The following is a 21,464-nucleotide window of genomic DNA, read 5'->3' on the forward strand; positions in this document are numbered from 1 at the left end:
TTCCAGCCATTTCCAGCCTGGTCTTAGCTGGTCAGGCTGGAAAATTACCAGCCAAATCCAGCTAAAACCAGCTTGACCAGCCTGGTTTAAGCTGGATATAGCTGGTTTTGGCTGGACTCCATGCTTGGCTAGGCTGGTCAAGCTGGTTTTAGCTGGTCATCTCCCAGCCTGACCAGCTTAGACCAGGCTGGAAATGGCTGGAAACCAGCCTGGAAGTGGCCAAAACCCCTCTAAAACCAGCCTGGTCGACCAGCTAAAACCAGCCAACCAGCCTAGGCTGGTTTAAGCTGGATTTTTCAGCAGGGATAGTTATTAGTAAAATAAATAAAGTTATATATAAATAAAATGTATGCAATCTGCACCCCCGAAATGAAAGTACAAAGACTGCCACCTTGTGGTGCAAAGAGAAAACTTTGATGTGTACTTTTTAGATCGCTTTAGTACAATTTGTGTATGATGATAGAAATGCACAATATGTGACTTTTTAAAAGCAAAAATACATTTATGCAGTCATAAACATGTTTTGACAGTTAATATGACGGTGATTTGATATTTCATAAAAGTTGCAGACACCTTTCCTAATATCAAAATGCTTTTGCAAATACACATACACAAATTGTACTAAAGCTGGTACCTTAAAATAGTACACAAGAACCACCCCGTAACAGTCTTGGTACTTTTATTTTTCTTATTGGGCATTGCACAAGTTTTCTGTATATATATATATATATGAGTTACCACACCTGATGTTATGACAACTCTGGGATGAGTTTTGAAGAACGAAACAATCCTGGATCATGTCAAATCGTCAAAACCCAATTCCAGCTAATTGAGTAATTCAAGTATGAAGAATGGACCCCAGGAGTAAATGAACCAAGATAACCGATATGGATGCACCAATATGGATATTTTGCACAATACTAATAACGATAATTGACTTACTCTTTATATTTGGAAGCTGATAACAGACATTTTGGCAAGTAAATATGATTAAAACCTTTCTTTAAAACCTAAATACCAAAATAAGAGGCAATTACACTATATGTAATTAATAATTCATCCAAACAAGATTTGTGATTGCAAAAATTAAACATTGCAGTCTGTTGATACCGTTATGGCCACTGATATTCATTCATTTATTCATTTTCCTTCGGCTTAGTCCCTTTATTCATCAGGGGTCACCACAGCGAAATGAACCGACAGTTCAGTTCAGTTGCTACCCATATCAAACACACCTGAACCAATTAATTAGGACCTGAACACCACTTGATAATTACAGGCAGGTGTGTTTGATATGGGTAGCAACTGAAATCTGCAGGAAGGTAGATCTCTAGGAACAGGATTGAGCACCCCTGCTCTAAAATTTCAATAAAAATTATAAAATTATGTGAATCGTGTGAGATAATTTGGTGAATCACAAGTTTACTCTTGATTAAATGAGAAATGTTCATATTATGTGTGAATCTTAATTGCAGATTTGTGCGACAGCAAACCTATAACATGGTTAGTTTCATTATGCATGTTCCCCATGTTAATATACCACATGTCAGAATACACGTGTGAATGTCTTGCACTTAAGCGTTTGGTGCTAATATATATACAGTAAACGGATTTCATAAACGGAATTTAGAGGGCAAACAATTGTGACATTCACTTTTGCCCAAATGCTTGATTTTCTCACAGTTAGACCAGCTGTTGTCACTCACATTCACACCCACAGACTGAATGTAAGGGATCTCTCTCCTTGTTGCTAAGAGACTTCATTTGGAAAAAGAACCACCCACCATGCCATGCCAAGCCAAATGTGAGTGGTGTTTATCAAAACTTCTTGCCTGTCAGTGCTTTATAACATCCTGCTGTAGTTGCAAGGATCTTCTCGTAGAATATTCTTAATAGTTGCTTGGGGAATGCAAGGGTGTGTTCAGTTGTTGCTAAGGTATTGCTAAGGTCCTCATTTTGGTCTATTGTTCAGTAGTTGCTATGGCATTCTAGGTAGCTGCTAAGAGAACTCAAAGGCTGCGTCCAAAATCATATAATTCCATACTACATAGTAAGGTAAAAACAGCATATGCTTCGATAGAATGTCCGAATTTATCGTTTTCGAAAAATAGTATGCAGGAAGTACCAGGATGATCTACTCTTTCCGGTGAGGTTCTGAAGCGTGCATCCAATGGATGCTATGCTATCCCATGATGCCACACAAGAGAATTCATGAATTAAAGTGATGAGACGCAACTGATGTGGTTAGGTCACGTGATAATGACAAATGGCGATTGTAGTACGTCCGAGTTACATTCATACTATGCACATACATTCTATATAGAAAGTAATTTTCTAACGTTTGTGTAGTAAATTCAAATTCAAATGTAGTATGTACTAGGTAGTAGTAGGTACCTGATTTCAGATGCAACCCAAGGATTCTTAATCAGCGGTCAAAAACCCCTAGGTCATAGCCAGCCCCCTACCCAGTTGTGAAGGAGTTGCTATTTAAAATTAGGCCCAATCCCAATTCTATTTTTGTACCCCTACCCCTTGGCCCTTGAAACAGAGTGTGAAGGGGAAGGACATCAAAATTTACCCCTAAGAAATGAAACAGCACTACAACACCTGCACACGTCATCATATGTCATCGCAATCTCTTGCTTCATTTGAGGTCAGACGATCGTGACTGCTGTAGTTATTCCAGTCCGAATATAGCCATGCTGCCGTTGTAGCAGGTGTATTCTGGGAAATTTGCCTACGCCTACGTCAACTGTGGTCCTGAAAAATCTCAGTTTCAAGGGCTATCTGGCCCCTCTCCTTAGCCCAGGGCTGTCCAAACTCGGTCCTGGAGGGCCAGTGTCCTGCAGATTTTAGCTTTAACTTGCCTCGACACACCTGCATGGATGTTTCAGAAAGCCTTTTAAGAACTTGATTAGCTTGCCCAGGTGTGTCTGATTGGGGTTGGAACTAAATCTTGCAGGACACCGGCCCTCCAAGACCGAGTTTTGCCCTTCACCTTCAAGCTAAAGAGAAATGGGACACGGGGTAAGGGACAGGGCTAATGGGTAGACTTAGGATTGGGCCTTAGTCTATATGCCAACCAGTATTCATATTTGTGCACATCGCACACCCAATGTGAATCATGCTGCTCCATATCTTTCTAAACCTTGCTGTTACACAAGTGCCACCTTTCAGTGTCTGTTCGCATTGCTTAACAACATGTAAAAAAGAATGTAGTGACAGGGTGGGGTGGGGACGTGCAGCAATTCGGCTTGAGATTTTATACTACACGTTAAGATTCAGCTAAAACAGCATGAGTGAGAAACATCTCTCGAAATCTAGTATTGTTAAAATGGAACAATCTCAGATTCAATATTATGGTCAGTTGTAATAGTTTGCTTCAGTTTGTTGTTGCAAGCATTTGTAATATAGATGTAATTGCACGTAAATCCATTTTTTTTCAATTGAAAATACTTGACTACTAGTCTGTTGCAAATTGATCAATTCGAACACTGGTCTGTGCTATGAATATACTATTTTTAAGGTCTTCTGGAAGGTTGATTGGGTACTGCTACAATCTTGTATGTGGTTGCATTATTTCTTGTTAGGTGCGGTTTATTTATAAACTAATTTCGAGAGGATCACGCGCTTATGATTGAGCATGTCTGGTCCCACATTAGCTCCCCATATTGCGCCAATCAGATGAATACTGACTCAATATAAATAAGTTTTCCACTCCAGTCATCTACGACTTGAAGAATCCCCCCTTCCATCCCTATTCCTCCTTTTCTCCATATAGGGTGGCATGGCGGCCCAGTGGTTAGCACTGTTGCCTCACAGCAAGAACATCACTGCTTCGACCCCTCACCGGAAAATGTAGGGGAGTTTTCGAGACCTACCTGAGCTCAAACTCCTCTTCAAACGGGAGTGAGCCCCGGGCTTGAGGATATTCTGAGCTCAGGGCTCTCTCCCAGGACACCATGCCAAACACACTTTATTATCAATCATCGGCTAGGTGAGAACTCCTGAAATGGGTAGGGTCATCTGGGTAGTTGCTAAGGCATTGCTCGGTTCTCCTCAGGGGTTGCCAAGACATTGCTAGGGTCCTCTGGGTGGTTGCTAAGGCATTTCTATAGTCTCCTGGGTGGTTGTTTGGTCCATTGCTCAGTGGTTGGTATGGTCTTCTGGGTGGCTGCAAAGGGAACAGCAAGAATCTTCTAGGTGGTTGCACTGTTCATTGTTAGGTGGTTTCTAGGGTCTTCATGGTGATTGTTAGGGCATTGCTATGTTTTTTCTATGGTCTTCAGAAAGGCTGCTTGGGCACGGTTAAATCTTGTAGGTGGTTACATAGTTTCATAGTAGGTGGATGCTAAAGTGTTTTCCAAGTGGTTGCTTGATTTAATAGGTGGTCTCTATGGTGTTTTGGGTAGTTGCTAGGGCATCATCAGGATCATCTAGGTCAGAGATGCCCAAAGTAGGGCTCGTGGCCCAAAGTTGGCCTATTGTAACCGTTGATTTGGCCCACCATCCCCCATTTGGGCACCCCTCATCTAGGTGATTGATAAGTTAATTGCTAGGTGCTTGGCATGGTCTTTGGGGTAGTTGTTATGGCACTGCTAGTTGAATTGTCTATTTTTGCTAGTTGAATTGTCCATTTTTAGGTGGCATTATTACTATTTTATAACTCAAGGGTCACCAAGTCTCTGCAGAGCTCAGCTCCAACTTTCCTCAATACACCTGTCTGGAGGTTTCAAGTAAACCTTGCACGACCTTGATTAGCTTGTTCAGATGTTTTAGATTAGGATTGGAGCTAAAGACTGCAGTACACCGGCCCTCCAGCAACAGGTTTGGTGGCCCCTGTTCTGGTTGATTAGATCATAGCTAGGTGGTTGTCAATAACATACATATGCTAATGTTTTCTTAGTTAAGGCATTGCTAGGTATCCACGTTCATTTTCTTGGTAGTTACTAGGTATTGGGAATACAATGTAGGTGAGTTCATAGTTCAAATATAAGGTGGTTTCTATACGATTGCTTACACAAGTAAAAGGAGGCCAAGCTCAAAATCTCTATGACAATCTTAGCACGACATTCTTCTCTTAGCCACTAATGAAAGTGTAATTGTCTCACCACCACTGACAATTCCTCATTCATTCAAATGTTCCAGTAACACTCCAGTGAACATGAGATCGGCAAGAAATGAGCTCCCTCACCCTCTTTGCAGTCTTCCCCATGAAATCCTGGACAGCATCGCCATTCCAGAGAAGTGATTTTCCTGTAGGTCACTCTGTACACAGGTCTCACAAGAGTTCTGTAGCTGGGAGAACACAGAGAGGCAAAGCGGTTTGTTAGATGTTGTCAATGTTAAACTGAGAGCAAATAGCTGAATATAAACCAGTGCATACTATGAGATCATTTCTTTATTCTGTACCTGATGAGGTTTGTACATGGTCCAGGCCATCGGCAGCTCTGAAACAGTCGCTGCACAACAGTCTCAGTCCCATTTTGTGTCTGGCATGAAACGGTCTTCTGTACTGTGAACTGGCACCAGTTCCTGATGAATGAACAATAATAATGAGAAATACCAGACTAATAAGAATTCAGTAAAGTCAATAATATAACAGAAAAAGGAAATTCACAATAAACCAATGGAATTGTGAAAAGGACGAGCTTTAGGTAGAGAGTATATGGTAAACCGATTTTATTTTCACAAACTCAGATCAATAGCATTGTTTTCAATGGTTTGAGTGCCTTAATGTTTCTTCATGAAACTTCAAAAGCCAGACGAAATACAGTGCAGTCCCCGAGAGACCCTCTCAGTGGCATAAGCGTATCTTTTTTCCTGTACCACAGGAGGCTGAATGATTTATCCTCTCCTGACATTCATATAACACCCAGAAGAGTCTGACAGACATTCCTGAAGACAAGAAAAAAAGATTGTGGTTGTATGCTTTGTTTCTAAACCTGGGAAAATTCCTGTTAGATGATTTGAAAAATTCCGGGATTGTAAACTTTTCAGTATCCATGTCATTGTTGTGTCATTTTGTTTCACAGGACAAAATCATTACTATACCACAGACTTTTCATGAAGCTCCACATGTCTAGACTAGGCTCAACCTTTACAGCATGTCAAACCACAAAATACTTTGCTACCTTTTTCATAAAAAGAAGTTGAATTTATTCTACTGAATGTCTGTCTTGCATTAAAGTGTTTCAATACTTTTAGCTTTGGTTCAATTTATTCATTTTATTGGAATTTAACTGGGCCCACATGATAAAATCCTATAATAACTTATAGTAAATACTAGTGTTTCTGAAATATGCTTTAGTAAAGTAACTGGATTGATCTTTTGTGGTTATTCTTTAGTTCCTGTGGTAAAACAACTACAGTAATATTAACAAATAATCAAGTTTACAACACAATATACAATGGTGTAAAGTAACAAATTACAAATACTCAAACTACTGTAACTGTGTAGTTTTCCTCAGGGATTGTAATTTACTACGTAGTTTTAAAAATGTGTACTTTTACTCTCCCTTAAGTACATTTTTAGTGCAGTATCGGTACTTTTGCTCCACTATTTTCCTTCAACTTGCAGTCACTACTTTATTATTTTTTGTCTATGAAGATTCTAAAAATCAGTCCTGTGATTCCTGTCCAATCAAATCGCACATAGAAGGTAAATTGTCTCATAGTGAACTGCCTCAAGTCATGGGCGATTTATAATAGCAGCTAACTATTAGGAAGCATTAAAGAAAGTGCAAGAAGATGTCCAAAATCTTTACATGCAATGACCCAGAGACTGTTTTGATGCAAATCACTGATGAGAAAATGACGGCTGTTTACTGTTTGATACCGAAATGGCCTTAAACACGCAGCACGCACAAGACGTCAACATGACGCCAGATCGACATTGTTCCCCAACATTGTGGGGAATTTGCATTTTGTTTGGAAATGAAAATCGGGTTTACATCTGAACCCAAAGTCCGACCGGCGTCAATGTCCAACATCCAACCTAAAATCAACCAAATATCAACGTCTAATGATGTACAGCTTGACGTTGCGTGGACCACTACGACATCTATCAGATGTTGGATTTTAGTTGCCATACCTGACGAATAAATGTCAGTATTTGACGTCAATTTGACGTTGGTTTAAAATATTGGCTAGATGTTGGATTTTGGTCACTTTCCAACACAACTTAAAATTAACCAGATATTAAACACATTTGATGTCGTTTTTGGACATCAAAATAACGTTGGTCTTAAGATGCTGCCTAGACATTGAATTTTGATCACCTGACATCACAACCTAAATCTACCCTAATATTAGCATCTTATGACATTGTGTGCTTGCTTGGCAATAACTAAATGCACTACAGAATGTTACGTTTACACACATCCACAAATTAGGTAGCGTAAAATGCATGGGCCCACCCGCAAGAATTAAGGTGGGGCCCCCAGAAGTGATGACCGGGGGAATGGGGGGTGGGATGGGATGTGTTGCGTGCTTATAATCACGCGAAGTCCGGGAGGTGTACTTACGATTGTGTGAGGTAAAGAGGGTCATGGGTGCTTATGATCGCTTGAAGGTGAGTGGTGACCTGCGGGCCCGTTTGCTACGCCACTACTTAATACTCACTACTCCTGAGTACTTTTAAAAGGGCTACTTTTTACTCATACTTATACACACACATAGATCCGTAGTGTTACAAAGATACTTTTTAATGAAATCAGTGTGAATTTTATGATGTTATTTTTGTGATTTAAGAGGTAAGATAAGCTTAAAGTAAAGTAAGATAGGCTTAAAATTTGAATAATTACCTTTTTTACCCAACACTATACACATAGACAATAATATACTATATTTTATTATGCACCAGATAACTGTAGAGAAACTAAACTACAGCATTCGTTACAGTTTATTAATTCACGTTAACACACTACAGCATTCAATAACAGAGTATTTATAATACACTTACAGTATACCATAGTCTAACTAACGTTTCAAAACACTATAGTGTTCACTATAAATTGCTACAGTATTTTGTCATGTAGGCATACACAGGTAGACATAATGATAGCCAGACAGCCAGATAGATAGATAGATAGATAGATAGATAGATAGATAGATAGATAGATAGATAGATAGATAGATAGATAGATAGATAGATAGATAGATAGATAGATGCTGGGTTCTACAAAACCGATTTGTGTTGAGACATCATGAAGGAATTAAGTTACATTATTTGCTTTACAAATGTAAGTGAATTAAACATAAAACAATTAAGTTGTCCCAAAACAAAATCAAGAATTGTGTCGTTTAAGCTAATTTTTAACGAATAGTTTGAACAAGCAACAAACATCATGTTTTAAGCTTAGATAGATAGACAGACAGACAGACAGACAGACATAGATAGATATGTAATCCACAAAAAAAGTTCATATAAATGTAGGCCAATAATTTGAATACATTTAATTGGCTACACACAGTGTATCTAGACATTTTAAAAACTAGAAATACACCACTGGATTAGGTAGTGATATAACTGCTTTCCTAACCGGACAGTCCTTTATACTAAGACTTTAAATCAGTCAGTTTGATAACTTAAAGTCACTCGAGCTGACCAGTAAACTCTAGTAATGTTACGGAGCAGTGTTTACCTGTTGAGCGCAGTGTTCGCTGCAGTGTTGTGCTCGGACACCGTGCGCTGCAGCCTCACTGGAAGCTGATAAACAGCCGTTGCTTTAAAAGGACGAAGCGCCAACATGAAAACACAAAGGAGTATTAAAAATCCCTCCCGCATGGTCCGACGTCTAACAGCTCTTTTCAAAGATTTGCTTTAACTGATGTTTCTCCCGCTCGGAGGAGTTGAGGGAGTTTCTGACGGGTGAGGAGAGACGGTCTCTGACTAGAGTAAAACACACTGTCCGATTTTCTTAAGGTACAACTCTGCTTGTGTCTCATAACCTAATTGGATGACTATCTAGTATATACTACATCATAGTTGGCATGGCCCAAAATCCTCCATGCGTTTGTGATAGTCAAGGTATTTAATGGTACGGTGTAACACACGCCAAAACAAACGCAGGGAGTATTAAAACGCAACTGGAGAAGAGAAAAACTGTATTGTGTAGATGACTCAAATATATTTGCATGATGGAATGTAAAGTAAATGTAATTTTAAAAAATCTTGAAGAGGGATAAAATAATAATTCCTACTCTGATTTGGAAAAAATGGCTTTAGCGCCACCTGCCGGTCAAACATTGGATAGCACACCACACGTGTTTGGTTTAATTAGTTGCAAAGTGACTAGTTACTGTCATTTTCTGCTGGAAAAGTAAAGCAAGGCGTTTTTGGGTAATTTAATTGTAGTAACTCGTGCACTTGCCTTAAATATTGTCCATTAATTCAACAGTTCTGTATACAGTAAATCAATGTTATTGTTAGACAAATATATGTTGTACATTCATTCATTCACTTTAGCTTGTTCCCTTTTTTCATCAGGGTTCGCCACAGCGGAATGAATCACCAACTTATGTAGCATATGTTTTACACAGTGGATGCTCTTCCAGCTGCGACCCAGTACTGGGAAACATCCCTACACACTCATTCACACACATTCATACGGCCAATTTAGTTTATTCAATTCACCTATAGAGCATGTCTATAGCATGTCTGTGAGGGAAACAGTGAGGAGAACATGCAAACTCCACACAGAAATGCCAACTGACCCAGCTAAAGAAAAAAAATGCATTCTTACTTAGATAGTTTTCACTGTAACTCGATTTCCTAACTAAAGACGGTTAGATTTGTCTGACTAAATGAATGCATTAAGAAAGAATTATATGGTATAAGAATTATATGGTATATGATCAATATATGATATTTATGAAATATTGCGCCATTACACTGAAACGTTTCATATTTTGATACATTTATTGTTTAATATTATGTATAACAATTTGTTAAAGCTAAAAGGCAGAATTAAAAGAATTAAAATTTAAAGAATTAAAGAGTAAATTTCTATTTTGCACTTAGATTTATAGAGATTGTAAACAGTTAAGTAAAGTAATTAAATTGCTAATAAAATAAGAGAAAGTAATTTAAATAGAATTTAAATAAATAACTTACCCAACCCTGCACTCCACAGATATAACCAGGAAATCAGAGCACATCACACCTGTCCTCAGGTCTTTACACTGGTTCCCAGTTACATTCAGAATAGATTTTAAATTATTATTACTCGTCTATAAATCACTAAATGGCCTAGAACCTCAATATATTACAGATATGTTCACTGAATGCAAACCTATTAGATCACTCAGATCTTTAAGAACATATAAACTAAAAATTCTAAGAGTTAAGTCAAAGCAGGGTGAATCTGCCTTCAGCTACTACGCCTCTCACTGCTGGAATCAGCTTACAGAAATGATCCGATGTGCTCCAACATTAAGCACATTCAAATCAAGACTGAAAACACATCTGTTTAGCTGTGCCTTTACTGAATGAGCACTGTGCTGCGTCCCACAGATCGCAGTACTATGTTTATCTCTTCCATTTCATTCTTTTATAACCTGTTTTAACACATTTTATCACTTTTTATCTGTTTTTCTTATCTTTTTTATTATTTGTTTTTATTTTTCTCATACTAGTCTTTTTTATTCCTGTTTTTGTAAAGCACTTTGAATTGCCACTGTGTATGAAATGTGCTATATAAATGAACTTGCCTTGCCTTACAAAACATTTCATTCTGGTTTTATGTACGTATAAACCAAAAGATTGAGATTTTAAAATATCCCATATATATTTTTAATATCACCTAGGCTGAATTATTATTAGTAATATATAACCATTTTGTGTGTGTGTGTGTGTGTGTGTGTGTGTATGTGTGTATATATATATATATATATATATATATATATATATATACACACTCACTGGCCACTTTATTGGGTACACCTGTCCAACTGCTTGTTAATGCAAATCACGTGGCAGCAACTCAATGCATTTAGGCATGTAGACATGGTCAAAACGATCTGCTGCAGTTCAAACAGAGCATCAGAACAGGGAAGAAAGGGGATTTAAGTGACTTTAAACGTGGCACGGTTGTTGGTACCAGACCGGCTTGTCTGAGTATTTCAGAAACTACTGATCTACTGGAATTTTCACGCACAACCATCTCTAGGGTTTACAGAGAATGATCTGAAAAAGAGAATATATGCAGTGAGCGGCAGTTCTGTTTGGATGGTAGGGTCAGAATTTGCCCTCAACAACATGAAAGCATGGATCCATCCTGCCTTGTATCAACGGTTCAGGCTGGTGATGGTGGTGTAATGGTGTGGGGGATATTTTCCTGGCACACTTTGGGCCCTTTAGTACCAATCGAGCATTGTGTCAGTGCCACATCCTACCCGAGTATTGTTGCTGACCATGTCCATCTCTTTATGACCAGTGTACCCATCTTCTTCCAGCAGGATAATGTGCCATGTCATAATTAAAGCGCGAATCATCTCAGACTGGTTTCTTGATCATAACAATGATTATACTGTACTCAAATGGCCTACACAGTCAACAGAGCTCAATCCAATAGAGCACCTTTGGGAGGTGATGGAACGGGAGATTCGCATCATGAATGCGCAGCGGACAAATCTGCAGCAACTGCGTGACGCTATTATGTCAATATGAACCAAAATCTCTGAGGAATATTTCCAGTGCCTCTCTGAATCTGTGCCATGAAGGATTAAGGCAGTTCTAAAGGCAAAAGTTGGGTCCAACCCGGTACTACTAAGGGGTACCTTATAAAGTGGCCGATGAGTGTATTTTAAAGTATAACATCTTCCTGTGAATTCAAAGCTACATTATCAGCAGCAATTACTTTTGTCTAAGTGTGACATGACCCTATAGAATTCAAAGTATACAGGTTTAGTTTTGAAAACAATTGTGGAGCAGTAAACCATAGTTCACATCAATATTTGAATCATACGTCAAAAATAAACCATGTAAACAATTAATGAAATAAATTTCTAATATTTTTAATGATACTTGCTTCAAATGACAATATTGCTGCTTCTTCAACCACAATGTGCCCACTAGACCAGTGTGCAAAGATAAAGGGCAAAAACGAATCAACAATCACCCGCACTATAAAATCTGATGAAAAGCAACAACACACTAAACAGCAACTTTTATCGATGTGTGCATTACATTAGCAAAATTGGTCTAAATAAAAAAAAAATAGGTGGCATAAAAGATGGGCGCTTTAGGGGTGTCCTTCAGGCAGAAAAAAAAAATTATGTTCAATTAATTAAAACTAATGAGAGATTCTTGAGCAGCTGGAGGCACCAGAGACCCTGAGAGCAGAATCTACAAACTACATTATTCACATCTTACGAATTAAAACTTTAACATTCATTTCAGCCTGTGTGTAAACCCAGACTACGAGTGAAGACGTGTTTATTAAAAGGAAATGGTGTGGTCTAATGAGATTATTTGTGCATTTCATTATATTTCAAGTACCCTTCTTAATGGAACTCACTACTTGTCTTTATTTCAGAGGACATTTTAAGGCTAACCATTCAGTCCAAATTACGTCGCTTTATGGCTTTCTTTTAAAACAAGCATCACATTCCACTATATATTATATAAAACTATCAGCATTATAACAGTAACAGCAATTTCAGCAAGAAGCGCTTCCCGTTTTTCAGTCATCCGCTCTCCTGTAAACAGGAATGTCCAGTTAATATTCTGGCTTCTTTCGGTTTCGGTCTATAAACCTTGATTTATTGCTTCGGAATTATCGGAATTAGGAAATTCTGCTATGAGATCTTCTGAAATTAATGATAATTCCAGCATGACCTGAATGGAAGCGTATTCTGGGAATAAGAGTCAGGGAAGGCAGAGATTTAAAAACTCTAAAAGGTTAAAAAGCCATCCCATGTGACGATAGTAATAATAAATATAGTGCTTTCTAGACGTCTGGTCCATGTTGTGTCTTTCGCAGCAGTTCTAGGAAGGTCAGTTATCAGTCTGGCTGATTATCAATGCCCAGTGTACAGTATGTGTGTGTGCGTGTCTGTGTGTTAGCTCAGAGGGACCATCTGGATGACCGAGACCTGCTCGGTGCAGATTCTTTTCAGTGGTGGAGCTCCACAGCTGTCCTCGTCCTCCTGTACACACAACGAAAAGAGATATTACAACTAGCTGGTGTTGGGTTATTAATGTCCCTCAGTAACACTTTATAAGGTTTCATTAGATCATTTATTTTTCAACAAATACAAAAAAAATCTTTTAGAATTAATTTATTAGGGAGTCTTCTCCTTTTATTGGACAGGACAATGGATATAATACCTACATGATATTGGGAAAATCTAGCATTGCAATATTTTGTTATTCTGCGATATGAATACAATTTCACCAGATAACTTGAATATCGGGGCAGCACGGTGGCGCAATGGGTAGCACAATCGCCTTACAGCAAGAAGGTCGCTGGTTCGAGTCTCAGCTGGGACAGTTGGCATTTCAGTGTGGAGTTTGCATGTTCTCCTTGTGTTGGCGTGGGTTTCCTCCGGGTGCTCCGGTTACCCCCACAAGTCCAAAGACATGCGCTATAGGTGAATTGGGTAAGAATTGAATTTGGGTAAATTGTCCGTAGTGTACGAGCGTGTGTGAATGTGAGAGTGTATGGGTGTTTCCCAGCATTGGGTTGCAGCTGGAACGGCATCCGCTATAAAAAAATATATGCTGGAATAGTTGGCGGTTCATTCCGCTGTGGTGACCCCTGATAAATAAGGGACTAAGCCGAAAAAAATGAATGAATAAATAAACTTGAACATATCCATTTAGAAAGAATTTATCTATTATCATCATTGGGGCTCCAACTGTAGGCCATTCTAACTGTATCCTTACAGATTTCATCACACAATGAACACTCTTAAACTCTCCAGACGCAAAAGCATGTACTAGATGCTGTCAGCTCGCACACTGTAGAACAACAAGTACGATATTATCATAGACGATAAACATTGCACACCTATAATTCGTAGGCTAAGACCGAGTAAGTTTTCCAGCATTACAATAACTACTAAACTTTGACTTGATTAGTAGTATTTTGTACCTGAGCAGTGAGGGGTAGAAGATCTTCTTTGATCAGTGTTGGCGGCTCATCTGCAATCTCACTTGACTGCAGAAGCGGCTCTAAAAAAAAAAGGTTAACATTTTTAAAAGTGGGTTGACTGACTAAAAGATCTCAGCAGACTTCTGTGAAATATGTATTTTACGAGATAACAGTATAATGCGTTTGTTCAGATCAGATCGAATCACAGAGAAACAAAGAGGGCAAACAATTTACTGTGAAACCTCAGGTTAATGTGACTAAATATTAAAACAAGCTTGTAAAAAATAAAACCTACCATTCATGTTTTGGGGTTAGAAAGATTTAAAAGGATTTTAATAGGATTTTTTATTTAGCAAGGCCAATTTGTGGATGATCACTACAGATTATACCACTGTTTTTAGCACCAAACCATAATATTTGAATGATTTCTGAAGAATCATGTGATGCTGGAAATTAGGCTGTGCATTAAAGCAATAAATCATATTTCAGAGTACGTAAGAATGAAGCATTTCAAAATATGACATTTATTGAACAGTAAATCACCATATAAGAAGGATTTTTAAAGGATCATATTACACTGGAAAACAAAATAAATATATTAAAATAAAATGATTAAAAAACAAAACCTGCTATTTTAAAATGGAATTATATTTCATAATATGAATGTTTTACTAAGTTAAAAAAAAGTGAAAAATGCTGATTTTGTTAGCAAAAATTACTTTTTAAAATGTCTAATTTAATCTCTAAACCATTATATTATAATATAATAAAAAATAAATCATGATAAATATAATATGATTTAATATAATGTAATGAAATATAAAAATTATATAGTAGAATATAGAAATAATAAAATAAATATAATAATAACAAATAATAGAATACAATGTAATGTTATTTAAAAATAATATTACAATAATATTAAAATAATACAATATAATAAATACAATAAAATATTATAATATAATAAAATTAGGATAGTAAACAAATAATATAATAAATATAAGTAATATAATAAATAATATATAAGTAATATATATATATATATATATATATATATATATATATATATATATATATATATATATATATATATATATATATATATATATAAGTAATATATAAAAATATATAATATTATATATATATATATATATATATATATATATATATATATATATATATATATATATATATATACACACATATAAGTAATATAAATATAATATAAAAGTAATATAATAAATATAATGATAATATGTGTTATAGAAAAAATATAATATATACAAATAATAGGATATAAAATAATATAACAAAATAATGTATTATATACAAATAATATAACATAATATAATATAATATACAATTAATATTAGAATATAAAATATTATAAAACAATAAATATAATATAAAAATAACAAATAATAATATAATATACAAATAATATTAGAATAATTGGTATAATAATATATATTATATTATAAAATAATAGACTATAAACAAGTAATATAAAAATATATAATATAATAAACAAATAATATTACAACAATATGGTATATTATTTAATTATATTATTAATTATGTAATGTAATATATACACACATTTAAAAATATATAATATAATATAATATAATATAATATAATATAATATAATATAATATAATATAATATAATATAATATAATATAATAATGAATGCATGGTTCTGTATGAGTCTCACCTTCCATGATCTCCTGGCCGAGGGTGGGTGGCTGTGGGTCATCAGTCCTGTAGTCTAGACTCTGAGGTGCCGGACTGACTGGCTCACTGGCCGGTGGACTGGAGTTATTGCTGCTGTCTGCAGCTGCTTTATGCTGGTATGAGTCTGACAGAGAACTCTGGTTGCTGTTTTCATCTGGCAACCAGGAGAATATATCCATTTCACATGAACGAAAGAAAATTATATAGCTTTGAAACTCTTTTAGGGTGAGAAAACACTGGCAGAATATTAATGTTTTGGGATTTAATGTCCTATTAAAACATGTTTACCTTGAAAATCTAATAGCACAGAGCAGGCATTATCAGAGGACTCCTCTGAGGGAAAATTCTTCCGCTGCATTTCTCCACCCACAGACACTTTGCTCTTTTCCTTCTGAAAAAAAAATCAGGTGATGGAAACAGTAAATACAGTGAAGGAGTTTGGAAATTACAGATCCTGATCAATATGTATGAGATGTAGATTGTATTTTTGTGAAATGTGACTGAATTTAAATCCCATTCAGCCAGATGGCAATTAAAATCAAGAGAAAGAAGCATTTTAAATGTGTCATACCTCCTTTGTGTCCACCACGGGGACCCATTTAAATATTCTTAATGATGTATCTCCAACTGTGACCCATTTCTTCTCCCTGAAATGGAGCAATAGGAGTTCAGGTTTCCCATATACATCAGACCGCAGTCATAAACTCAATATTCATACACCTGCTAGTTGTGTGGTTTTAAGCTTTTCCTAAAATGTTATTTGAAAGAATGCATAAAAGCACGCAGATCAGTCTGAATGGGTACTCAGAAAAACTAAAAAAAAAAGTCCAAAAAGTGCTCTGTCCCTGGGAGCATCAGAGAAATGACCACTTACAATATGTTCAAAAAACATTTCAAACTCTGAGTAATAGAACAAAGACGTGTCATCGTTCATATAAGCTTGTACCTACCTATCATGTTACCCCTTGTGCCTGCCATCTTAATGTGTTGTTTAAATGTGTTTAACTACTCTTATCTCTATTGCATAATGTTGGTGTTTTTAGCTTATTTTGTACATATACTTTTTTTATTAAGATCCACTTAACTATGTCGATTTCAGTGCTTCTTGACTATACTTGATTGATTTTATAATTTTTGGATTTTTTTAGGGTGACAATTTCAACATTTGTCCCGGGACAACAGATGAAAAACAGCCTTATGGCTAATTCTGGTGCATTTGCAGCAATGCTAATTAATGTACACTGTCCCTGCCGAATAAACAAATAACTAAAAAAATATTCATAAATGTGGCAACACCAAAGCTCCAAAAACTCAAAAAATATAAATGTATTATTAAAAAAAGCCATCACAAAGCGTGATGTTTCGAGCACACTGGCTCTTCATCAGACAATATTGATCATAGCAAGTAGCTTTTATACACCTCTGAATTACATTATCTCAAACATTAAATCACAACAAAAGAAAAATGAACATTAATAAACTGAACAACTTACACATTCGCTTTTATGAATATTTGTGCCCCTAAAATGTTATTTATAATGTAAGGAAAACATCTTAAATACAGTGTTTATTTTGTCGCACTTTATCAATTTATCTCTGAATTTCTATAACAGTACATGAATTTAAAGTCTTTTTTTAAGTCAAAATCTCAACATTAGCACTTGTATACACCCAAATTTGCAGTTTAATCCATATATAGGCCTATTTTTTTACAGAGGAATATGTTCACACATGATTTGCCTGATACACTCTCAGAAAAAAAAATGGTACAATGTTGCACCAAAGAAGGTACAAACTCTTGTCACTGGAGCAGCACCTTTTTATGGAACAGAAATGTACCTTAAGACAAAGAAACAAATTAGTATCATTGCAGTTTTCAACTTTAAGGACATGATTTGTACCATGGGAATCCAAATTGTACCTTTAGTTTTTAAAACCTGCAGATACAATATTGTGCCTTCATCAAAGATACAAATCCGATCCATGAAGGTACCACTATAGTGACAAGACACTTTAACAGTGTCAAATGTGTTCCTTCAAGAACTGTTTAAAGGCTTTTTGCTTTATCCAAAACGTGTCAATTTATTTTTAGTAAATATAAAACATCAAATACATTTTTAAACAGTGTTTTTTTAAAGTTTCTTTTTCAGTTAACGCACCTCTTCAGTTTACAATAAAAGAATAAAAAATACTTTAATACTTTTTTGCTAAACATTTCACAACACTTTTCACAAAAATGTTAAAGAAATACATTCTCTCATGTACAATATTAAACATTTTTCCAATTTTCACACAATACCTTTGTAATCATCTATAAGTTCATTTAATTTACTTGTTTTTAAAATAGAAATAGAGTTATGCAAAACTATTGTAACGAGATATGCACAATGTTTGATTAGTTTTACATTACTAAAATGTCTGCATGAACACTGCATATGCAGGACTTTTGCCAGCTCATGTGTGTAGTGGAAAGCAAACGCCAAAAGGTGCAGATATCAATAATAAAACTGTATTTATCAGAAAAAACTAATAAATGTTTATTAAAAATGCCTTAAATATTTAGTTTACAATACATTTAGTTTTGTTTTATAGAACTTAATAATTAATGTTGATGAGTTTCTTTAAACAAGTTTTTTAAATGATGATTAATGTTTTAATATGGAAATTATTCATGAAATCACTTTGCCTTTCCAGTGATATTTACTTTCATGGATATTGTAAAAAAAGGAGTTGTCCAACACTTTTGTACGTTTGTTATGAGAACAATTGTGTACCTTAATTTCAGATGTATCATAAAAGGTACAGAACAGTATCACAAGAGGTCTTTTCAGTTCCATATAAGGTACGACTTTTACAAAGGTACAAAACTGTTCCTTAAGGGACATTATTTGTACCACCGTGTACCTTTTTGTAGTATACATATGTAGTGTACATTTTATTCTACTATTTCTTTCTTTTCTTTTTAGATGTTCACAGTATTATCCTAATTGAAATAACATTTGTAACATTTGACAATAATAAAGTTATGAACACTATGTTTAACCTAAAACGAGCACATACTTCATATTTCAAAACTTTTTAGAAACCTTGTAATACAAATGTAAACAAACAACTACAAAAATATGGTGATAACTATTATTCTTTATTTGATTCACCTGCATTGTCTTGCCCTAAAAATACAACCATGCAGGAAAATAGCACTTCTCAAGCTTCCAATTGAAGAAAGTTTCCTCTAAAAGCTGTTTTTTTCTGGACATGAGGGATTACAGTCCATTTGTTGATGAGTTATACACTATCCAATATCCCCATTTATCTTAATCACAAAAGTGCTTGGGTTTTACAGGGCTGAATCCTGATGGGATGTACTTGGATTAGCCGTTTGAATAGTAAATTCGTAAATGATTAGATAAAACTGTGTAAAAAGGACAATTAAGTACGCTATTAAATATTTCTAACAGACTTTAAACTTCTTCAGCAGAAAAAAAAACCCGTTTAAAAGTCCTCTTTAGTCCCGCCTCTTTTGTGCCGCTTGTCCTTTCATAAAACAAAGACAGGCGGCCTGCCATTGGCTGAATCTTGTGTCAATCAAACTGCATCCTCTTATGAAAGCCCTCCTCCTTTCCGACTGAAGTTTCTCTTTTGAAAAACAATTTTCTCTTTCAAAGTGTCGTGACGGCGCTCGGCGTACTCACCATCTCCGTACTCTCTCGATGGCAGCCATGACTTTCTTAATGTCATCTTTAGCGCGGCTCCGGGTCTCCGCGCGGACCGAACGACCCGACATTTCTTAATTTTATCGGTACTCTTACTGGAATCGTGTCGGTCTCGCAGTCTAGCGGCGCAAATCTCGTCTCGCGAGAACTCACGACTCTCTCCACTTTCCACAGCTTGACAAGTAGATCCCACCTACTTCCAGAGGACACAGGTGGCTGCTGTTAAGAGTTTATCAGGAAATGAGCAAATACCTATATATTTATCAAGTCACAGATTTATTACTTAATACGTATTGTAAAAAATCGTATTCGTTTACCCTAAATACGTTTACACAACTCCTCACAGTTATAGTTCATTTCAAAATAAAGGTCTTCTGTGACTATTTTTTTTAAATACTATATTAAAACAAACATGTAATACAAGAAAGTATAAAATAAAATGGCCGCTGTAGCTTTTATTAAGTTAAATGTGTTAGACGAACCAAACAGCCTTCGTGTTATTTATGTTAATCAACCTAAAAAAACAACAACAAAATAGATTAAAATTAAAAACATTTGCTGAATTAATTTAAATAAATATACCATTTAATTCTTAGAAATTGGGAGGCTAAGTTGTGTAAGTGGTGTCCCAAATCTTTCCAATGCTAGTTAAAAAATTTTTTTATTTTTTTTATTCATTTGCTGACAAATTTCTTACCTATGCTTTCTTTGACAAATCAACAAAAATCAAACTAGTATTATTAAGTTTATTCTTTGTAGGGCAGTATATTATGTGGAAGCTTATTTCTGTCACAGAATAAAGTTTTTCATCTCACATTTCTGTCTTTGTCCTCCTTACAGATGTAAATTTACATCTTAGTTTGGACTTTTGACAAACTTCCACTTGTGAGAGAATTGAGAATTTCACTATTTATCACTAGTATATAAACATTTATGAGTTTGTAACTTCTGTTGAAGAAAGCTGAAACCCTGCAATCATTGACTTCCATAATAGGAAAAACAAAAACTACAGACATCAATAGTTACCCGTATTTGGAATTATTTTTTGTGTTTAACAGAAGAAACAAGTTCATAAAGGTTTGAAACGAGTAAAGGGTGAGAAAATGACACAATTTTGACAGAGTATGTGTGTGAATGGAAGTGTGTGGGTGTTTCCCAGTGATGGGTTGCAGCTGAAAGGGCATCCGCTGCATAAAACATAAGTTGACGATTCATTCCGCTGTGGCGACCCCAGATTAATAAAGGGACTAAGCCGAAAAGAAAATGAATGAGCGAATGTCCCTTTAAGACCAAGAACGTGAGCTAATAAGCAAAAATAAACATTGTAAATTCTGATTTCTTGCAGACTTTAAATTATTTCACCTGTAAAACAAGAGACCTAGTCTTTCTCCTATCATATTGAGGGAATATTGTAACTGTATATTATCTGCAATATAAGCAATGTCTCACCCCTTTTTCTGATCTCTTTTAACTGGGGAAGTCCTGTTTTATATATAATGGGAGCTTTTTTCCCTCCGTTGACCGGTTTTGAAATTTTTCTTTGTGTAATCTTGTGAAGATGTACTGTTAGGTTTATATTATTGTGAAAATTCATATATATATATATATATATATATATATATATATATATATATATATATATATATATATATATAAAACACAAATAGATGACATTAGATCAGTGTTTCTCAACCCTGGAGGCACACTAGTATATATATTTTAAGGTCTCCCTTATCTGATCCATTCATTTCAGGTTTTGGAGTCCCTTCTATTGTTCTGCTGAGTTGATTCTGGTGTGTTTGATTAGGGAAAGGTTGAAAATGTGTACTGTTGGTGTGTTTTCAGGAACAGGGTTGGGAAACACTCCATTATGGCCTGTTTCCATTGAGTGGTACAGTTCGCTGTGCTTTTAT

General features: G+C 35.5%; 3 protein-coding genes across 4 annotated transcripts in view; 1 reads left to right on the forward strand and 2 right to left on the reverse strand.

Annotated features, from left to right (window-relative positions):
* col26a1 (collagen, type XXVI, alpha 1) overlaps window positions 1-8,900 on the reverse strand; it is a 67,598-nt gene extending 58,698 nt beyond the window's left edge. The window contains exons 1-3 of one of the 2 annotated variants that reach the window (XM_087271021.1): window positions 8,646-8,900; window positions 5,413-5,535; window positions 5,195-5,298 (exon numbers count right to left, since the gene is read on the reverse strand). In XM_087271021.1, the coding sequence (XP_087127147.1) occupies window positions 5,195-5,298; window positions 5,413-5,535; window positions 8,646-8,788 (370 nt within the window). In that variant the 5' untranslated portion in view covers window positions 8,789-8,900. Of the gene's footprint in view, window positions 1-5,194; window positions 5,299-5,412; window positions 5,899-8,645 lie in introns of both variants that reach the window. The other variant, XM_087271022.1, reaches the window with a different exon arrangement.
* Window positions 1-21,464, forward strand: part of mdh2 (malate dehydrogenase 2, NAD (mitochondrial)) — a 181,365-nt gene that overhangs the window by 18,149 nt on the left and 141,752 nt on the right. The gene's annotated exons all lie outside the window — the stretch shown is intronic.
* Window positions 12,003-19,640, reverse strand: bcl7ba (BAF chromatin remodeling complex subunit BCL7B a). The gene is given in 6 exon segments (NM_213165.1): window positions 12,003-13,152; window positions 14,100-14,179; window positions 15,819-15,992; window positions 16,127-16,229; window positions 16,410-16,485; window positions 19,531-19,640. Coding segments are annotated over 6 exon segments (612 nt in total). The 5' UTR covers window positions 19,623-19,640; the 3' UTR covers window positions 12,003-13,065.

The sequence above is a fragment of the Danio rerio genome, chromosome 10 (assembly GCF_052040795.2).
Source record: "Danio rerio strain M-AB ecotype USA chromosome 10, GRCz13ab, whole genome shotgun sequence".
In the NCBI taxonomy this organism is placed as follows: Eukaryota; Metazoa; Chordata; class Actinopteri; order Cypriniformes; family Danionidae; genus Danio; species Danio rerio.